The following is a 19,889-nucleotide window of genomic DNA, read 5'->3' as shown; positions in this document are numbered from 1 at the left end:
GTGACTGGGAGTGGCCGCCGAGACCATATTACACCAGTCCTGAAAGACCTTCATTGGCTCCCAGTATGTTTCCAAGCACAATTCAAAGTGTTGGTGCTGACCTTTAAAGCCCTAAACGGCCTCGGCCCAGTACACTTCAAGGAGCGTCTCCACCCCCATCGTTCAGCCTGGACACTGAGGTCCAGCTCCAAGGGCCTTCTGGCAGTTCCCTCCCTGCGAGAAGTAAAGTTACAGGGAACCAGGCAGAGGACCTTCTCGGTAGTGGCACCCACCCTGGGGAACACCCTCCCACCAGATGTCAAGGAAATAAAGAACACTCTGACTTTTAGAAGACATCTGAAGGCAGCCCTGTTTAGGGAAGTTTTTGATATTTGATGTTTTATCGTTTTTTTTTTATTCTGTGGGAGCTGCCCAGAGTGGGCAAGGTATGTATGTATGTATGTATGTATGTATGTATGTATGTTTGTTTAATAACTCCAAGACCAGACCTAAAAAAAAAGAAAGAAGAATATTGGTCTGGTTTCTGAGGATTCTGTCGATGTTCTTTCTATCTTTGGACCACCTTTTTTATTCCTATTTAAACTTTCTTTCTTAAGATACCAATGCAGTTGGGCAATGAATTACTGGAGGACAGGAGCTTCAAGTGGGCGAAACTGCTTTGCTTATGCAGCAATATTTGTCATGGTTTCATAAACACAAACCAAAAGCAACACAGCAGCTGTGACTTTGGAAAGTTACAGAAGGCTAAGCAAATGTGGGTATTAAAAAAATAAAATAAACAGAATTACCCCTTAAATGCACCTACCTACCTACCTACCTACCTACTAACTATTTATTTATTTATTTATTTATTTATTTGCCAGTGCATCCATTGGCCTACGCTGCAGAACTTAGCTCCGCTCCTGTCTTGACCCTGGAATTTATGATCTGCCTCTAGCGCAGAACCAGGAGGTGATGCTAAAGCTACGGGCGTGAATATGTAGACTGTGGTGGTATCTTTTCATCTGATTTCCCTCTACAAGAACACGCTCCTTGGTTTCCTGTTTCGCTCTGTGCCCATTTGTCTCTGTGTTCATGTTTCCCCCTGCCTGTGGTTTGCCTTATCAAAGGCTTCTCTCTAAGAGCGAGGATATAAAATAGCAAGCAAAGCTGTTTCTCCGCCTTTGTCTCTCTTTCACAGAAACAGGGGAGAGAAGAATGTGAAGTCAGGATGGCCGTTGCAAGCCCGGCGCTGTGTGCTTTCTTCTTCATTCTTTTTCCTGCCGTTGCTGCTGAAAGTGGCCTGGAAGACTATGCAGGCTCTGGTGAGTCATCTCATGCTTCTCTCTAAAGCGCGGAATAATTCCGAAATTCAAAATTCAGAGGATGGCGGTGTTTCAGTTTCCATGTTGCTCTGGAAACTGTGAATTCGGTGGGCTCACCTTTAAATGTGGATGGAATTGGATTGCTTCCTCCATCCCTACTCTAGAAAGTTGTATGTATGACTTCACTCTAGTATGCCATTCCTGCCCCACTTGGTAGCCCCCCTGCTCATTCTAATTGGTGGGGCCTGGACTTCCACCCACTGGGAAGGAAAGGAATCCAGTCACCCAAAATGTAACTATTAACGAATTTTGTATATTAAGCTGTAACTTATCCCAGTGGTCAGTGCTATTTTTCTGGGAAAAGAGGTGTCGGAACTCACCATGAATGCCTCCCTTGTTATCTTTATAATGCCAATGGTACCCACCTGAGAGGTGCTGGAACTGAGTTCCTGTGAGTTCCAGTTGGGGGGAGCCCTGCCAATGGTATATTTGGCTATGCCAAGCTGCCACAGAGTGGTCAGATTTGGGGCAAAACCCTCTAATCCCCACAAATAGGGCACACAGTTTTTTCCCTCCTTGACAGTATAACTTTCATGGTGTTCACACACTGACATTCAGCAAATATACAATCCCAGCACAAAAGTCAAGCTGTGCAAATAAACATGGGTACACTCTTTTACCCAAACAGTGGTCCATGTGTAGAGACATTTGTGTTCAGTGCAAAATGTGAACAAGCCTTCTGGTACTGTACTTGTTTTACCCTGGAGTTCTGCCAGAAAAGACCAGAGTTCAGCACTTCATGAATAAGCATTCATCGAAAGCTCCAGCCTTCTAGCTGAAAAGCTGCCTAGTCAGACCAGCCTTTCTAAAGAGTCAGGAACCTGCAGCCTCACAGGTTTAATTGGACTTGAGCTCCCATCAGCTCCAGCCAACATGGCCAAGGCTCAGGGGTGATGGGGTTCTGGAGGGCCACAGGAAAGAATTAGCGGCAGCCAAAATTCCCATGACTTTATTTAACCTCCTTGATAACCTGAATTCATGTCATCCTTGTTAAGACTGTTGTTGTTGTTTAGTCATTTAGTCGTGTCCGACCCTTCGTGACCCCATGGACCAGAGCACACCAGGCACTCCTGTCTTCCACTGCCTCCTGCAGTTTGGTCAAACTCATGTTGGTAGCTTTGAGAACACTGTCCAACCATCTTGTCCTCTGTCGTCCCCTTCTCCTTGTGCCCCCCATCTTTCCCAACATCAGGGTCTTTTCCAGGGAGTCTTCTCTTCTCATGAGGTGGCCAAAGTATTGGAGCCTCAGCTTCAGGATCTGTCCTTCCAGTGAGCAGTCAGGGCTGATTTCCTTCAGAATGGAGAGGTTTGATCTTCTTGCAGTCCATGGGACTCTCAAGAGTCTCCTCCAGCACCATAATTCAAAAGCATCAATTCTTCGGCAATCAGCCTTCTTTATGGTCCAGCTCTCACTTCCATACATCACTACTGGGAAAACCATAGCTTTAACTATATGGACCTTTGTTGGCAAGGTGATGTCTCTGCTTTTTAACCAGGTGCAAATGAGTACAGATCTCCTTGTATCTATGATAGTTATATCAAAGGGCCAAACTAGATGTAGTATTTCCAAAAGAAATTGCCGTTACGCTTATTTATTTTGCAAGAAAATAGCTGGTGCAGGGGAGTCTGAGCTGGATTGGGTGTGGAGATGGAGGCTTAACTTAGGGGTGGGGATCCTGTGGCTCACCAAATGTCATTGGACCCCAGCTGCCATAAGCCCCAGCCATAAACCCAACTGGAGGGATGCAAGTTTCCCAACCCTGCTTGAATCTTTTTCCCACCCACTTCCGCTGTCCCAATCCATCTTGGCCCCACACCAACTATTTGTTGTTTTACATCAGCTGCATAAGGGCAACTAAGTAGGTGGCAAATTCTAGACCCAATTCAGATGGACACCGTGTCCAATTTGGCCCAAGGAGGTGCAGATGTCTCATCCCTTGCTAAGGCTGTAGGTCCTGGTACAGCTTGGTCTGAAATGCCAAGTCCTCCTTTTCTTGTGTGCCATGCTATGCTGCAACTGGTGAGTTGCCCTTGATTTGTCATGAAGTGCACAATTCACAAGCAATGCAGGTTGCTCCCAGGTCAGACTATAGGCTGATCTAGCCTGGTGTTGTGTATACCAGCTATGGGTGAATGAATCTATCCGCTTCGATATTGCCCTGTTTCTAATTTTTCCTTTCTAAAATTGATTTCTCCACATTCCCGACGAAATTTGTCAATTATTTGTCATCATTGCTTTTAAAAAAATCCTCATGAAAATTCATCAGCATTTTAGTGCTCCTGATGAACACATTTTTCTATGCAGTTTTGACACAACTCTGTGCAAGCAGTTTCACCTAATACAGTGCATTTCAAAATAATATATGACCTGTATGCACATTTTTATCAAATATATGCATTTTAATGCTCACATTTTCTTACTACGTGCACTTTTGTGCATATTGGTTGAAGATCAGCTTTGAAAAATTCAAGGAAGTGTGACTTTCGAAGGATATTTGTGTTTTGGTTCACCTATTGGTTCTAGAAGTCTGAATTAAGTTATTTCTCATTCAAATGCAATCAAAATCAACTTTCTCTCCCATTCCCACTGGCTGCAGCTCTCAAGGGACTTCTCTGGCTGAGGTCTTACCTGCTTCCTTTTAACAAGCAATGCCGCTGTCATAACCTGGGACCTGCTTACCATGCTGCTTCGGCCAAAATCCCACCTTCCAATGAGGATCCCAGGCCCCTTCTGTATCTGGTCACCATAGCACCTATCCAGAGGTGGGGACCCTGTGGGAGCCAAAGTCCCATCAGACTACAGATCTCTTCAGCCCTGGACAGCTTAGCCCAGGCTTTCTCAACCTCGGCCCTCCAGATGTTTTTGGCCTACAGCTCCCATGATCCCTAGCTAGCAGTACCAGTGGTGAGGGATGATGGGAATTGTAGTCTCTAAACATTTGGAGGGCCAAGGTTGAGGAAGCCTGGCTTAGCCAATGGTCAGGGATGATGGGAAGTGTAGCCCAACCACATCTGAAGGGCCTCAGGTTCTCCACCCCTTTCTCAAAGCTTTCAAATTAAATTAGAGGTAGGGAACCTGTGGCTCTCCAGATGTTCATCTCCTATCATTCCCAGCCAGCATGGTCAATAAGTAGACAGAGGTGATGAGAACGGCCTTTAATGAAAGGAGGTAGCATTATTTTATTTTTGGAATATGTATTTAGGATGTTTTTAAGGAAAGGGGCTTTAACTGCGCTGCACTGTGTTTACAATCTGTAGTTTAATAAATTAGTTTTTATACTGTTTTAATTCTCTATCATTTTAATTCTATATAAAACAGTTTTATACTCTTTTAATTCTATAATAGCTTAATTGCTTTTTGTATTTCATCCATGTTGTTTTAATTTTTGAAAGCTGTCTTCAGTCCATGTCTGGCAAAAGGGCAGAATGTAAATACGGTAATGGTTGTCAGCATCAGAATGGGGATGTGCTTCTCACTTAAACTATGGTATAAATGTTTCTATTTACACATGACAGCCTTGTACATCAAGTCACCTGTGGATCCTAAAAACAGTTCTGCTGCATAGGAAACCATAAAACAACCTATTATTGAAAAAACAATTGAGCAAACTTTGCTGGAAATTCACATGAGCTAGCATTGAAGGTTTCGAGCAAAGTGAGCGAAGTGTCCACAAAAACCTACCTTCCAGCCATACGTAAGCGGCTTCTCCTAACACCTCTCACACGTCTTTACCATGTGGTGCTGAACTTCTTAATGCTGTGAATTAAAAGATGATCAACAGTGCTGTGCAATCGTTCTAGGAAACATGCAAACAAAAGGTGTAGTGCAATGACAATGAGTCATTGAAAAAATATCTGTTGTTGAAAGTTCCCTTTCTACTCTCAAGTGCCTCTTCTAGAGGGAACGCGTTGGCTAAGAGAGAAGTGACCATGCACCCCGCATCCTACCCAAAGCTGGCGCCCTCCAGATATTTTAGACTACAATTCCCATCATCCGTAGCAATCGGCCATACTGACTGGGGATGATGGGAATTTCAGTCCAGAACATCTGGAGGACACGAAGGTAGGCTGTATCAGAGGATTGTCCTCTAGTTCAGTGTTTCCCAACCTTGTGCCTCCAGCTGTTTTTGAACTACAACTCCCATCATCCCTGACTAGCAAGACCAGTGGCAAGGGATGATGGGAATTGTAGTCCAAAAACAGCTGGAGGCACAAGGTTGGGAAACACTGCTCTAGTTGAAGGACTGTCAGGGGATTTAGATTTACCAGTCCAAGTCTGGTTTGAACATAAAGAAGCATAAGAAGCAAGAACAGGAGGCACTTTGAAATTACCCCAAGGGGTGGCAAGCAGACAGAGGAAGCGCTCAGTTTCCCCCACTAGGGTAAGATGTATTGTATTCCTTAGAATCTTCAGAAAGATTTGCTTTGAATGACTAGGCTTAGAGTTGCCATATCTGAATGAGTCATGCCAGACAAATCTCATTTCTTTTATTGTTAGAGTTACAAGTTTGGTGGATCAGGGGAATGCTGTGGGCATAATGGGTCTTGATTTCAGTGCGGCTTTTGACAAAGTCCCCCATGATATAAATTATATTATTTTTATAAATTAGTGTTTATACCTACAACTTAGCACATGCAAATTAAATGCACATTAGTGCCTTGGCCCTTTTTTCTTTTTTCTTGGCAGTGCATAAGCAGCTATCCACACCACCTCCCAGCCTAGCCCCTTTTCAGCAAGCAAGCAGTAAAAATTGCATTTATGTATTTATTAAAATATGCATTTCCCACACTTTTTTAAAAAAAAGAGTACAAAAAATTAAGAAGAGATAGGACTGCAGAAAGAGTGAATTGGGTAGACTTGTCTTTAAATGTGAACTGAGCTGGATTTCATCCCCATCTCCAGCTGTGTGCCTATGCTGAATGCTAACAACACCCTCCACTCCCGCCGCCCCATACCATGGAATTTGGCGGGGCTGGGAAGGGTTAAGCACAGATGCCGGCACACAAGATTTCATGTTAGCTCAGCAAAGGCTCAAGGCAAACATGTGATTCTGCCAAGATTCAGGCAATCTGGTCAGAGGGCAACCTTGGCCCCCTGCAATCTCAATGGATATTTCTCAGCTTCCCACCACCACCATCTATAAGAAGGTAAATACAAAATGGAACCATGGACCATCAGAGAATGCAAACAGAAGGGGGAGGGGGGCTGAACTCAAAAACTAAAACATTAACTGTATATTATCAGTGCATTCCTTAAGAAGTACTTACAACTTGTCAGACTGTAGTCTGCAGCATTCCTTTTATACCCTTCTCTCCTCAGGCACCTGTTCAGAAAGTGAAATGGACATGAACTTCACGTGCGTCGTTCGAATACTAGCGATCAAAAAAAATATCTTGCTTTGCAACATCACGAAGACTGGGATGAACCTGAGTGAGGCTAACGCTCAGTTTACTCTGTAAGAAGCTTTCCAGTGCATTAAAATGTGATTACTTTTCTGTAATAATTCCTGAATCAAATTATCTTAATAATTCAATGTTCCAGTGGACCTTCTTAGAATTTCTTGATCTTGACAGTTCATCAAGAAGAATTAATCCAGCATTAGATGCTACCGCAAGGATGTGCAATAATGTTTGAAGCAGTGTTGCCATACGTCTGGTAAATCCTGGACATGTCCTCTTTTTTGGGGGGCAACATGATTCTCTGGGGGATTTTTACATTTTAAAGGAAATTTAAAAGGATTGAGAAATATCCTCTGACAACTACCTAAACAAGAGATTCCCCAACACCACATCCAACACTGTGGTGCAAGGAGTGTGCTGAAATCCTCTCCTATTCTGTATATTTAGGACCGTTAGGTTGATTGTCAGTTTCCAAAAACAGAGTCATGAATTGTCATGTTTTCATAGCATTTGAAAGCTTCAACTATTTCATTTCAGCCCTAATATCCTTCACAGGTATGGGGAAAAAACCTCCAGTTGCTTAATGGAGAGCCAGCTGCAAGGCAAATGTCCTTTCGAAAATGTTGAATTATTTAATCCCGTGGAAGTTTGCTTGAGCGTGACGACGATACAGCAATGTGTGGAATGCCAGACCTTGAAAGCAAGAGAAATCAGTGAGCTCCTTCCCAATGTTATCATGTGCATGATTTAGACTTGTTTGCAATTTTTATACCTAACAGTTACCTCTTCCAAGCCCACACTTCACCAGCGTGTTCACAAGAATATCATGGGGGACTTTGTCAAAAGCCGTACTGAAATCAAGACACATTATGCCCACATAATTCCCCTGATCCCTGATGCACACTGCCAATACATATAGCACAAATAAACACTCCATAGGCTCATGACCAGTTGAGAACTGTCACTTCCAACGCTACTAGGCTTTGCCATATCTGAATGTAGTCCCACATAACCACTTGTTGCATGAACGTTGGCTGTAGATTCACATTCACATTCCATCTCCTTTGCACAAAATCTGGAAATATGCAGTCTTCAGAAAGATTTGCTTTGAATGACTAAGACCCAGTATGGATTTCCTCAAAAATGAGTCATGCCAGACAAATCTCATTTCTTTTATTGTTAGAGTTACAAGTTTGGTGGATCAGGGGAATGCTGTGGGCATAATGGGTCTTGATTTCAGTGCGGCTTTTGACAAAGTCCCCCATGATATAAATTATATTATTTTTATAAATTAGTGTTTATACCTACAACTTAGCACATGCAAATTAAATGCACATTAGTGCCTTGGCCCTTTTTTCTTTTTTCTTGATTTCAGTGAGGTTTTTGACAAAGTCCCCCAAGATATTCCTGCAAAGACGCTGGTCAAGTGTGGGCTTGGAAGAGGTAAACTGTTAGGTAGATTTGCAGCTGGTTGACCCAACCCAAAGAGTGCTCATTAATGGTTCCTCGTCATTCTGGAAAAAAGTGACAAGTGGGGTGCCACAGCATTCTGTCCTAGGTGAGTTGTTGTTCAAAGGCTTTCTGAACAACTTGGACAACGGAATTGAGGGGGTGCTCATCAAATTTGCAGATGAAAACAAACTGGGAGGGGTAGGTAATGCTGCAGAAAACAGAATCAGGATTCAAAATGACCTTAATAGATTGGGAAACTGGGCCCCAACTAACTGAATGAATTTCAATAGGGACAGATCTCAGGTTCTACACTTAGGCAGGAATGACCAGCTGCACAAATATAAGATGGGGGGCACCTGGCTTAGCAACAGTACATGTGAAAAGGATCTAGGGATCTTAGCAGACCACAGGTTTCACAAGAGTCAAAAGTGTGATGCAGTAGCAAAAAAACAAAAGCAAAAGGATAATGCTATCCTAGGCTGCATCAACAGACATATAGTGTATTGATCCAGGGAAGTTATAGTCTTGTTCTGTTCTGCCTTGGTCAGACCACACAGAGAATACTGTGTCCAGTTCTGGGAGCGAGAATTTAAGAAAGCTATTGACAAGCTGGAACGTGTGCAGAGGTTGGCAGTTAAGATGATCAAGGGTCTGGAAACCAAGCCTTATGAGGTTCAGGATACTACCAGAAGAGGCCTATAAAGTTATATGGATTAATAGGTGCAAACAGTTGGGTAAACCTAAAGCACCATACTCTGTGGAGTTTCCTGGAAATAAGTTCCACTATGTTCATTGAGGCTTATTCCCAAGTGAATGTGTACCTGAAAGATTATTGATGGATCAATCCATCAACCTCTGATGGATGATTTAGATGGATTGGGTCCGGCATCACTTTCATTGCATGTGTGTGCCAGTATCCATACCCAGCAGAGTTACATCTCAATGCAGCTCCTTCCTTGGAAGCATCTTCAGGGTTGAAGGTACACACAGTAGACCACAAACACTCATGGAAGCCATGAAGATTCAGATTACTTGATGGGCATAAAAGCATATTGGTAGCAAATATATATAGACATTCACCACTGCTGTGGTCACGGCATGCGTAGAGCCCAACAAGAGTCTCTCTTCTTCTCTCACTGCAAGGCGCAAGCAAGAGACTCACAACAAGTTACAACAAGTTACACAGAACCATTGTTATTGGTACTTCCTGTCACACTACACATGTCCACAGAACAGCTCCCACATAAAATGTCCTTGCATAAACAAAACAATCTCAGCCTTCTGCTGCTTCTTGAAACTATTTCTTTTTTCTCCTCTGTTGTCTTTCACACACACAGAATATCCAACAAGTGCCACGTGCCTCATACACCCTACTGATCACTAACACTCCTCAGGTGAGGACCTCCTGCAAATGCCATCTTATCAGGAGGTCTGTTCTGCACAATATAGGAAACAGGCCTTTGGTGTTGTGGTACGTGCCTTTTGGAATTCTCTCCCATTAAACATTAGACAGGCGCCATCTCTGTTGTCTTTTTGGTGCCAACTGAAGACCTTCATCTTCCAACAAGTCTCCTTACTAGAGAACTTTCTCAGTCCGCTTCCATACCAGAATTCTTTTTAGATTTCTATGTTCTCATTTACAGTTAAACCTGAAGCACCATTTGACTTAGGAATTATCTACGAAGATGAGGCAGATGAGTATTCCATTAATTTCTCAACTCCACACAATGGATGGTATCTTGAGGGACATCTAACGCATGAACTAGCATACCGGCAGCAAAACAAACACTGGACTGTGAGTAAGAATGTGTCATTTCAATTGACCATAAGTGTGCTCTTTCCATTTTCAGTTCTGTATGTGTCAAAAACAGATAATATTTGAGATCTGTCTTTTAGTTGAAAGCTACATGCAGTTAGATCCAGAAAAAGTTAGTTGCACTTTGTTCCCATTATAATAAACAAGATTGGAGTTAGTCATCATGGCTAATTTTTCAAATTGTTGTCAATGAATAAAAAAAGTGGCTAAATTGCAATGCAATCCTCTGGCTCCGGCCGGGGAGGGCAGGGTACAAATAAATAGATAAATAAATGATGACGATGATGATTATGTATAACTGCTCAGGAGTAAGTCCTATTTAATTCAATGAACCTTAGGCCAATGTGTTTATAGGGTTGTGGGTGTGCTCTGGATGTAACCTGTGAAAAATATCCACTGCCTTATATATCCACAGTGGAATAATTTATGTAGAAAGTGGACTCCTTAATTTAACCCCGTAGGTGAGGGAGTTGTAAGCAGGTAGTAGAAATGGTTGAAATCAATTTGGAAAAATTATTTAACATACACTAGGAGAAAACCAGTAAATGTATTTCAGCTTATGAGAGGTGCAAGCCTAACCCACAAATGATATTAAAGGGAAACCAGAAGTACTTTACAGTGGTACCTCGGGTTACATACGCTTCAGGTTACAGACTCCGCTAACTCAGAAATAGTGCTTCAGGTTAAGAACTTTGCTTCAGGATAAGAACAGAAATCGTGTTCTGGCGGCACGGCAGCAGAAGGCCCCATTAGCTAAAGTGGTGCTTCAGTTTAAGAACAGTTTCAGGTTAAGAACGGACTTCCGGAACGAATTAAGTACTAACCCGAGGTACCACTGTATACATAAATTAATTGTGGGGAATGGAAAATACAAGGAACGGTGTAAGCAGGGTAGGGTGGGATTAGGATACAATTATATGGAAGTGTGAAACAATTAAAGCATCAGGGAAAGAGGCTATTACATAGAAGGGTTACAGATGTGAAAATTGAAATCAACTACAATTTAACTATTGCTTTAGCATACACTGGACCACTTAAATCCCTCCAGTCAAGGCTTCTAAAGCTATGACATTAAACACATTCACTGAACGCCAGAGCACTTATTTGTGACTGAGCAGTGCCAAGGCCTGGTTAAAACAAGCCTTGTGAAATTTGTATTCCAGGTCTGTCCCTCTGTTGGTTCTCAGATGGTAGACCTGTGCTCTATCTATGGGTGGAACTGGCATCCAAACAATGTCTTCTGATTCACTGCTGAAACCCTGAATTCTTTCCCTGGCTCCCTTCATGTCCTCCAGGCCTTCATTCATTGCACTGCTGCTACAACCAACTTCACAGCCCTTTCCCCATTGCATTTCTCTAAAAAAACCAAAACATTCAATGCCACATTCCCTTCAATAATATGAGTAGAACAATACAGGGGTATTTTTCAGGGCTGGTGTAACCCACACTTTCTCAGCCACTCTCTCATACAGGACGTGGGGTCAGCTCACATAAATACGGGGACCAAATCAAATTCTCTTCCATCCGTCCCTATAATCTGGATTCCAATAAAACAGCTTTGGAATGGGCTGTTGTTCCCACTGCCAGAAGGCTTCTCTTAGGCAGGAAGCTTTGAGGTAAATAAATGTTTCACTATGTGCAAAAGCTTGGAAACCTACTGGTTCTCAAAGCGATTTTTGTTTCCTGACTTTTTGATAAGCAAAAATTTATTCCCCCTTTTTAGTCCAGACAGACCGAATCCCTGACATTAAAATTTCTGGCAAAGGAATTTCAGCTGGGAACATATGAGATGAAAGCCCGGTCAAAGCCCAATGGCAAATATTTCAAGGGCACGTGGAGTGAATGGAGCTCTTCGAAATCCTTCGAAACTGCAGCAAAAAGTAAGTACAGACTTTTGCTTCACTGCAAACCAAAGTGCATCACGTGTAAGTATCTCATTACAAATATATGTTAAATGTAACGACACATCCAGTAAAGAGCTTCATTGCCGTTCAGTTCGTAAAATTCTGATTGGAGCTTGAGACCGGGGGGGGGGGGAGCCTTGTTGCATAAATTATCACTGATCTCCATACCTCAGGGGCTTAGACAAAATCATGGACGATAAAGCTATCGGTGGTCCTTGTAGCCATGTTCTCCCACCCTCTGAATACTAGTTGCTGAGCGTCCAATAACCCCTACCCCAACAGTTTAAAAGTCCACAGATTGTTTAATTAGCCAAAGGCATGGGAGAAGAGGAACTTTTTTTGGCCTGGCACCTAAAAAATGTGGTGGAGCTAATACAACATCCTCAGGCTGGCATCTGTACTGCACCAACCTCCCCAACGCCTTGATCCCCCATCCTGGTAAACAGGTCAGCAAGGCAAAATGGGAAAGTCCTGAGCGTAGGTGGGTAGAGACACTGGCGGAGATTGACTAAGATCTACTACCTGAGACCATGGTCTCCTTGTGGCTAATGGGACGGTTGGCCATGCGGTCCATTAGACTCCCTCAACAAAATGGCGGTTGCACTGGATCAAGACAAAAGGCTTTAAGCATTAGCACCTGAGCAAGAATGTGCCTGATATGGATTTATTCTTGAATGTAGAAAGCCGTGGCAATTGAGTGTGACATTTTACACCACAATTCTCTCACAGTTTCTCCTCAGAGATGAGTAGCTCTAGGGGGCAATTTTTTGCGGGGAAATGGCATGGTTCCTGATCCCTCCTGCAGTTTCTGTTTCAAAGGCAAAACCATTGGATAGGTGATGAAGTATTGAACATACGTCCAACATTCCTCAGAAAATAGGGACATTCTATTGTTAGGCCTGGGGCCTAGCAGAATCGTATTGTCTGCCAGAGGCATCTAGTCTAAACCCCTGCAATGCAGGTGTTATGTAGTGAAGTTTCACCCTGGGCCAGCAGGGGGATACTGTAGATAGTTTTCACTCAGGTCCACGTCAGTTATTTTAGGCGGGAAACTCTGGGTTGTTGTTGTTACAATGTTGACAGCCGGCTGCCTATAAAAGCAGGCCGGCTGAGCTGTTTGCTAGTCAGTTCTATTCCAGCTTACAAAATAAAGAGCTGCTTTGGAGAAATCGCTGTGTCGTCTGCTATGTCAACCCACAACCTAACAGCAGGTATATTTTGTCCAACTTGGGGCTCGAACCCACAACCCTGAGATTAAAAATCTCATGCTCTACCAAGAAGCAGAGCAACAGGTCACAACGGAGGTCTTATTTCAGCCTAGATAAAGTGAGGACCTGAGGCAGGACATGAACAGGTTGGAGGTCTGGCACTGGACAGGTATGGAGGGCAGCTGAGGAACTAGCTGGGAGGGAAAGACTTTATAGCACCTAATGTGATGTCAGCTGGCAGTACTTAAGCTGCGACTGTAGCCTAGAGAGTTCCTTTGTCCCTATAGGCCTAGCCTGGCTGCTGAGAGCTGGTAGCACAGGAAGTAATGTTGTCTGCAACAAGTTCTGGTTCAAAACACACATCCTTGGCATACATGTTTAGTGTCATATCTAGTTTGGTTCTCAGTCATCATCATCATCGTCGTCTATAAGCCTGTTTGGTTTTTGTTTTCTCAGGTTATAATAGCAACATTAGAGAGGTGACTGCATCCATTTTATGCTTCATTGCGCTCTTCGCTGTGATCGCTCTGATCCCAATACTTTGGAAAAACAGGTAATCCTAAACACTCTTCATCAAAAGACTGGTCCTAAGAACACAATTCACTTCTGGAATTTCCTCCCATGCAAACCTTCATGTTGTGAAACCTTCATGTTGTGACGTTGCAAAAAGCAGAAAACATGGAGTCAGTACAAACTAACGGCTGTTTCAGACATGAAGTTCATTGTAGCTACAATAACTGCAAACCCAGAAATGTAATGAGAGGTGCTTCTCAAAAGAGATGTGTTACCATAAGGAGGTGGTCTTGTGCACCGGCTCTCAATTCCTATACTAGTAAGGGTAAAGGTAAAGGGGACCCCTGACCATTAGGTCCAGTCATGACCGACTCTGGGGTTGCGCACTCATCTCGCTCTATAGGCCGAGGGAGCTGGCGTTTGTCCGCAGACAGCTTCCGGGTCATGTGGCCAGCATGACTAAGCCACTTCTGGCGAACCAGAGCAGCGCACAGAAATGCCATTTACCTTCCCGCCGGACCGGTACCTATTTATCTACTTGCACTTTGACATGCTTTCGAACTGCTAGGTTGGCAGGAGCAGGGACCGAACAATGGGAGCTCACCCTGTCGCAGGGATTTGAACTGCTGACCTTCTGATCGGCAAGTCCTAGGCTCTGTGGTTTAACCTATACTAGTACAGGTGGACAAATCACAGCAAGCAGTTGGGGGTTGGCATAGTTGACTGCTGGCCAGGACTGTTTTGTGTGGAAGAACTTCCACAGATGGTCCAACCACTAACTGTGCAATGCACAAGGGGTTTAGGATATGGCATAACCAGGGTTTCACTGGTACAAGGGAGCCTACACTGGCAAAAATATCCCCAACTTTTAACTCAGGGGCTGCCTAATGAGCAGAACCCACCGCCAATCTGTCTGGTGCAACATCCCTAAAAGTGGCATGCCAGGATGAGTTTGCTCAAAATATATCTCCAGTGGATTGTAGACACTGGGTTTTCCATCCACATCTGAAAGTTTCATTGGTAGAATCCAGTATAGAATAAGATATTCAGTAAGAGGTTAGGCCTGCAATGTTCCTCACTGAGGAAAAGCGACTCTCCAATGGAGCTGCCCAAAAGATGTTCCCAGCAGGTTCTACTGCCACAGAATTTTATGGATTTAGAAAGCTGGGAACAACATTTCCATGGAGGGCTGTTGGTGTTCTTCATGGCTCATTCACAAGCAATGTTGTAAGAATGTTCGTCATCACTTCCTTTATGGCGTTATCTCTTCTTTTTTCCAGAATAAAGCCTGCTGTGTGGCCCACCCTCCCTAACCACAAGAAAACTTTGGATAAACTCTGCCACAAACTAAGAAAGGTTGGTGCTTTTGCCTCCTCTCATTGCAGGATAGTAGAAACTAGTACCATCAAGTCCTTAGCAGTTTTGTGTGGCAGGATGGGGGTTGGGGCGGATTTTCTCCCATTATCAGTTTTCTTCCTTGTAAAAATTGCCTTTTCTTTATTGGCTATATTTAAAAAAAAAACCAAAAAGATTCATATACCTCTTAATTGATGAAAGCTTTCAAGCCATTTATATAAAACAATATAAAATATGGATGTGGGAAAAATCAAACTTTAAAAACAAGTAGATCCGAAGTATATCAAAACGTAGATAATATTTGCAGTTTTAAAACTGATATGTATAATAAAACTACATGTCTGGGTAGGCTTCCTGTCAGCTTTGGTGGAAGTGCAGTGGCAGAAGTGCAAGATTAGTTCAACCACTGCACTCTCTGGTCTCTCCACTGCCTCACTCTTCCAATAAGCACTGTATTGGGGCTGATTGGAGTCCAGGCATATTAAGCAAATTAGGATTAAAAGATATGTGTATTTGGAGAAACGCATACTGAAGTCCTGACGAATTTTCATAAGGGTTGGTTTTTGTTGTTGTTGTTCTTGCAAACTGATGCAGGAATGTAAGAATGAGAAAATGAAAGACAGCACAATCAACAGACTTGCCTTTCCCCAGCCACAGCAGTGACGCCCTTATTCCGATTCCATAAAGGAGAGCTCTTAGGGCTAGGAAAGTATCTCACAAACCTTTACTTTCCAATGGAGGAGGTTTCATGTGGTTTCTCAGGCTGTGGTACTTCCCACATAGGAAATTTACCGCCTGCGAAGCTCTTTCACCCTGAACTGGGTGGGTGGTCTTCTTCGTCACTCTCTCCCAGCCCTCATTTCCTATCCATAAAATGTGGGAAACAGAAAATGAATAATGGCTTGTTCATTTTGAGGATGAACTAGAGGAGGGCCCAGAACCGCTCAGCACTTGGGAAGTTCTCTCAGTAGAAACGATTATTGTTTATTTCAGCTGTTTAAGTGGAATGCATGCCGAGAGCTCAAAGTGCAGTCTCGTTTACCCTGAGCAGTAAATCTGCCAAGAGGGCCAGTGTTACAATCTCTGAACAGGCTGGGAGGACACAGCTTGCCAGTGGCGTAGCATGGGTTGTCAGCACCCAGGGCAAGGCAAGTAATTTGCGCCCCCTAACCCATGGATTTGTGCCCCCTAACCCGTGGATTTGTGCCCCCTAACCCTAACCCCCAGATGTTGTGCCCGGTGCGGCCGGCCCCCCCTGCACCCCCCATGCTACGCCACTGCAGCTTGCCTGAGGCGGCCCATCAGTGCCGGATTTACGTATAAGCTAAACAAGCTATAGCTTAGGGCCCCACTCTCTTGGGAGCCCCCAAACAAATTTAAAGGGGGAAAAACTGGATGCACATTTCCAAAATACAAGCTGAAAAACAAATAAAATAAAACCTACATGCAGCAACAATGTTTGGTTTGGTTTGGTTTGGTTTGGTTTGGTTTGGTTTGGTTTGGTTTTGTGTTGTGTAGGCCCCTCTTTGTTATGTACAAATGGCTTTAGATACCTATTAGGTCCAACAAAATGAACTGGACTCATTGGCAGGTTTTGAATAAACATACACAAATTTATTATTGGTAACATATAGATAGATAAATTAAGGATCTTTAAAATTTTATAATATGCAGAGAATAACTCGTGTTGAAAAAACAGAGAGAGGAGCTGAGGGAAGTCTGGGGGGGTGGGGGGTTTCTTTTATGGAGGGGTGGGTTAAATAGGGGGGAAATGAGGATGACATGTTTTTGATAAATTGTTATGTTGAAATTCCTAACAAATATATATATATATTTTAAAAAGATACCTATTAGGTCCATAAATCACCATATAGCATATATTCAACACAAAAAACAGCGACAAATTGTTGTTGACAGTTGACAGCGGGACATATAAAGGACCCCATTACCTTCAGTAGCTTAGGGCCTCATCAAACCTAATCCGGCCCTGCTGTCCATAGAGGCCTACTCATGCCGTAGACTCAGAAGGCAGAATGCTGAGGTGGTAGAATGACCTGCTCCTTCAAGTTAAAAACTCCCAACAAATTATAAATCCATACACCAGTCAAAGCCCACTGTGCCATGAGATGTTAGTTTCCATTTGCACACAGTTTTGTTTTGCTTTCACATCTAGAAGTAGCATTCTCCACCTGTAGTCTGAAGTGGTGCAGTCCATTCTCTCTCTTTTTCATATTAATTTTTATTAGATTTTTCAAAGGTTTTAACAAATTTACATCACAAAAAACTATAACAGTCACTTATATTTTTCTTTTTGACTTCCCACCCCTCCCCTGTCACATGAAATATCCCCGTATCCTGGTAGAATTCCGAAGTAAGCTTCTTCAGTCCCGAGAGTTTGGAATACGTCCCCATCCATAAGGTGGATAGCATTCGGGCCAAGTCAGAACGTTTGCTGCTTGCCTGGGATTTTGATGTTCCAGAAAAGATGGGGAGAGGACTGGAACAAAAGAACCTTGTTCATATCAACCATGGGTGGCTGAAACTGCCTCTGGCATATGAAGGAATGTGGCCGGCTGAGACACTGGATAAGCATGTGGACAGAAGACTCCTCGCTCCTGAGGATGACACATTAATCAATGCCAACCCATACGAGAAAGGTGGTATTGGAGACCAAGATGGCGGTAGTGATGCTCTCCTCAACCATGCCAGTTCTACGCATCCCGCTGCTATCCTGCCTGGACCTGAGTCTGATAACAACTGTCTTCAAGCTTACGCAGATGTAACAGTTCCAAATAAAGAAGACGCCTATGTCACAATGGCGAGTTTTTTCGAAAACAAGGGGAATTTTCAAAACTAGCAGTTCTGGCACATGGCATGATTGGGCTCTCCAAGTATCATTTTTGGGCATTGACCAGATCAGTGAGAAGATTACACCAGTCTTGAAGTTAGCCACTAGCCTGGTAACCATAGGTGACTCGGAATTCCATGCCGGCGAGTGCTCCCTGCATGGAAACCTTGGGGGTTGCTCAAGGAAATAAGTCTTGTTGTCAGTGTCCAGCTTCTGTCAGCCATCAGCAAGCGACTTTTCACAGAATCATAGAATTGCAGAGTTGGAATTGCGAGGGTCATCTAATCCAACCCCCTGCAATGCAGGAATCCTGCCCGCAGCCATCCCTGGGTGGGCTCGAACCTTTTTCCAGGCTAGTAACTTTTGTGGACTTGTTTGCAAGGCTGAATTACATGACCTGGTTTTCCATGCTGGCATCTCTTGCCCTGCCCTGACTCTGAAGTTTGCTGCTCAGCTTTGTAATTGAGGTGGGCCAGGGACAGGTTCTGGTTTTCTCATCATTGTAGCAACACTGGGAAGCTGCACCAGCAGAACCACCGCCTGCTTCAAAGCTCTTGAATGAAAAAGTACTATAGGTCAGGTGGGATCTGAAAAACCTATATTTTAGCCTAGCCTCCAGTCTTAGGCAGCAGTGCTTCCAAATACCAGGAGGGGAAAATGTTCTTGTGCTCAGGTTATGCTTGCAGGTTTCCCCCAGGCACCTGGTTGGCTCATCAGAACAGGATATTGGATTCAATGGGCCACAGGGCCTGATCCAGCAGGTCTTCTTGTGTTCTTATGTCTGCATTTAGCTATTTCCCTAAGGTCAAGTTGTCTGTTGCTGTAAACACGAGTCACTGAAAATATTTTCTTCTGAGCAATGCAGTAAAAATGCTCTGGAAAGAACAGGTACTTACAATAGTAAGTTTGTCAGTTTTTTCAATGGAGACTTGCCAGAATAAGGGCTGCATTCTAAAATCATTGATGTGTACAAAACACTGGGATGTTTGCAGAGATTTCATTAAACCCAGACAAGTTTGCACCTCCAGAATATTGGATCGCACCGCTTTGGAGCTTTTAGGACACCAATTGGCTGTATCCACCACCTCAATTGACTTTTGTGAAGAAACAGCCGAAAAGTTGCACAAGAGCACGTTCGTCGAAATGGGGTTTCCATGGGAGAGGCTGCCAATGATTTGTACACACTCGGGGGGGGGGGGTTTAGCCTTGCTGCAAAAATCCAGTTCTCCAGTAATCCTGAAAAGAGTGGCTGACAGTAGAAATATTTTTGATCTTTTAACAGCTCTATTCCAAATCGGTCTGGCACATGTCATGCTGTTGAATTGTGTAGGATTTTTATTATTATTATTGCAAAGGTGGCTCCTGGCTGATCAACATAGCTCTGATAGATGGATCTGCCCTTTATTAATTTGTCTAATCCTCTTAAGAACACAAGAACAGCCCTGATGGATCCGGCCAGTGGCCCATCTAGTTCACCATGTTGTTCTCATAGTGGCTAAACAGGTGCCTGCAAGCAGAACCTAAGCGCAACAGTTCTTAGTGGTTGGCATCGCAACTTCGGCAATGAATTCTGTGTATGAATTGTGTGTTGTGTGAATAACTCTTGGTTACATATGTTACTTCACCGGTGCATTTTATATGTACTGGTTGATACAGCTATCAATTCATTGCCTGCTACTGTAGCAACAGTTAAAACTTGAATTCTGTCATGAATTGCTGCTTATTTTCTCACAAGGCCAAGGATCCGGGAGGCTGACAGTGCAAACCAGTGCGTATCTGCTCAGCCACATTCCAAACATTTGCTGTTTACTGATGATACAGATAGGTAGCCGTGTTGGTCTGCCATAGTCAAAACAAAAAAAAATCCTTCCAGTAGCACCTTAAAGACCAACTAAGTCAGTTCTTGGTATGAGCTTTCGTGTGCATGCACACTTCTTCAGATAACTCAGATGACTTAGTTGGTCTTTAAGGTGCTACTGGAAGGAATTTTTTTTGTTTTTACTGATGATACGTTTTTGCTGCTGAAGA

General features: G+C 43.4%; 1 protein-coding gene across 2 annotated transcripts; it reads left to right on the top strand.

Annotated features, from left to right (window-relative positions):
- Positions 1 to 1,175: 1,175 nt before the first annotated feature.
- Positions 1,176 to 19,679, top strand: IL7R (interleukin 7 receptor). 2 transcript variants are annotated; one of them, XM_083702850.1, is made up of 8 exons: positions 1,176 to 1,304; positions 6,685 to 6,820; positions 7,320 to 7,477; positions 9,860 to 10,011; positions 11,756 to 11,912; positions 13,601 to 13,697; positions 14,938 to 15,013; positions 17,376 to 19,679. In XM_083702850.1, the coding sequence occupies exons 1-8, from the start codon at positions 1,211 to 1,213 to the stop codon at positions 17,868 to 17,870; spliced, it is 1,365 nt and encodes a 454-aa protein (XP_083558976.1). In that variant the 5' UTR covers positions 1,176 to 1,210; the 3' UTR covers positions 17,871 to 19,679. The 2 variants fall into 2 exon arrangements, with proteins under 2 accessions (XP_083558976.1, XP_083558977.1); XM_083702851.1 differs by lacking the exon at positions 1,176 to 1,304 and having other exon boundaries at positions 6,745 to 6,847.
- The last annotated feature ends 210 nt before the right edge of the window (positions 19,680 to 19,889 follow it).

This window comes from Podarcis gaigeae (genome assembly GCF_964106915.1).
Source record: "Podarcis gaigeae genome assembly, chromosome: 11".
Taxonomy (NCBI): Eukaryota; Metazoa; Chordata; class Lepidosauria; order Squamata; family Lacertidae; genus Podarcis; species Podarcis gaigeae.
The sequence above is the reverse complement of the archived record's forward strand: the minus strand, read 5'-3'. Positions and strand labels throughout refer to the sequence as shown.

What these genes read in the sequence shown, in the direction of transcription:
- IL7R (XM_083702850.1), top strand. Translation starts at nt 1,211, where the DNA reads ATGGCCGTTGCAAGCCCGGCGCTGTGTGCTTTCTTCTTCATTCTTTTT. An exon ending in CTTGAAAGCAAGAGAAATCA is followed by an intron (nt 7,478 to 9,859) that starts GTGAGCTCCTTC and finishes TCTCATTTACAG; the next exon opens with TTAAACCTGAAGCACCATTT. An exon ending in CTTCGAAACTGCAGCAAAAA is followed by an intron (nt 11,913 to 13,600) that starts GTAAGTACAGAC and finishes TTGTTTTCTCAG; the next exon opens with GTTATAATAGCAACATTAGA.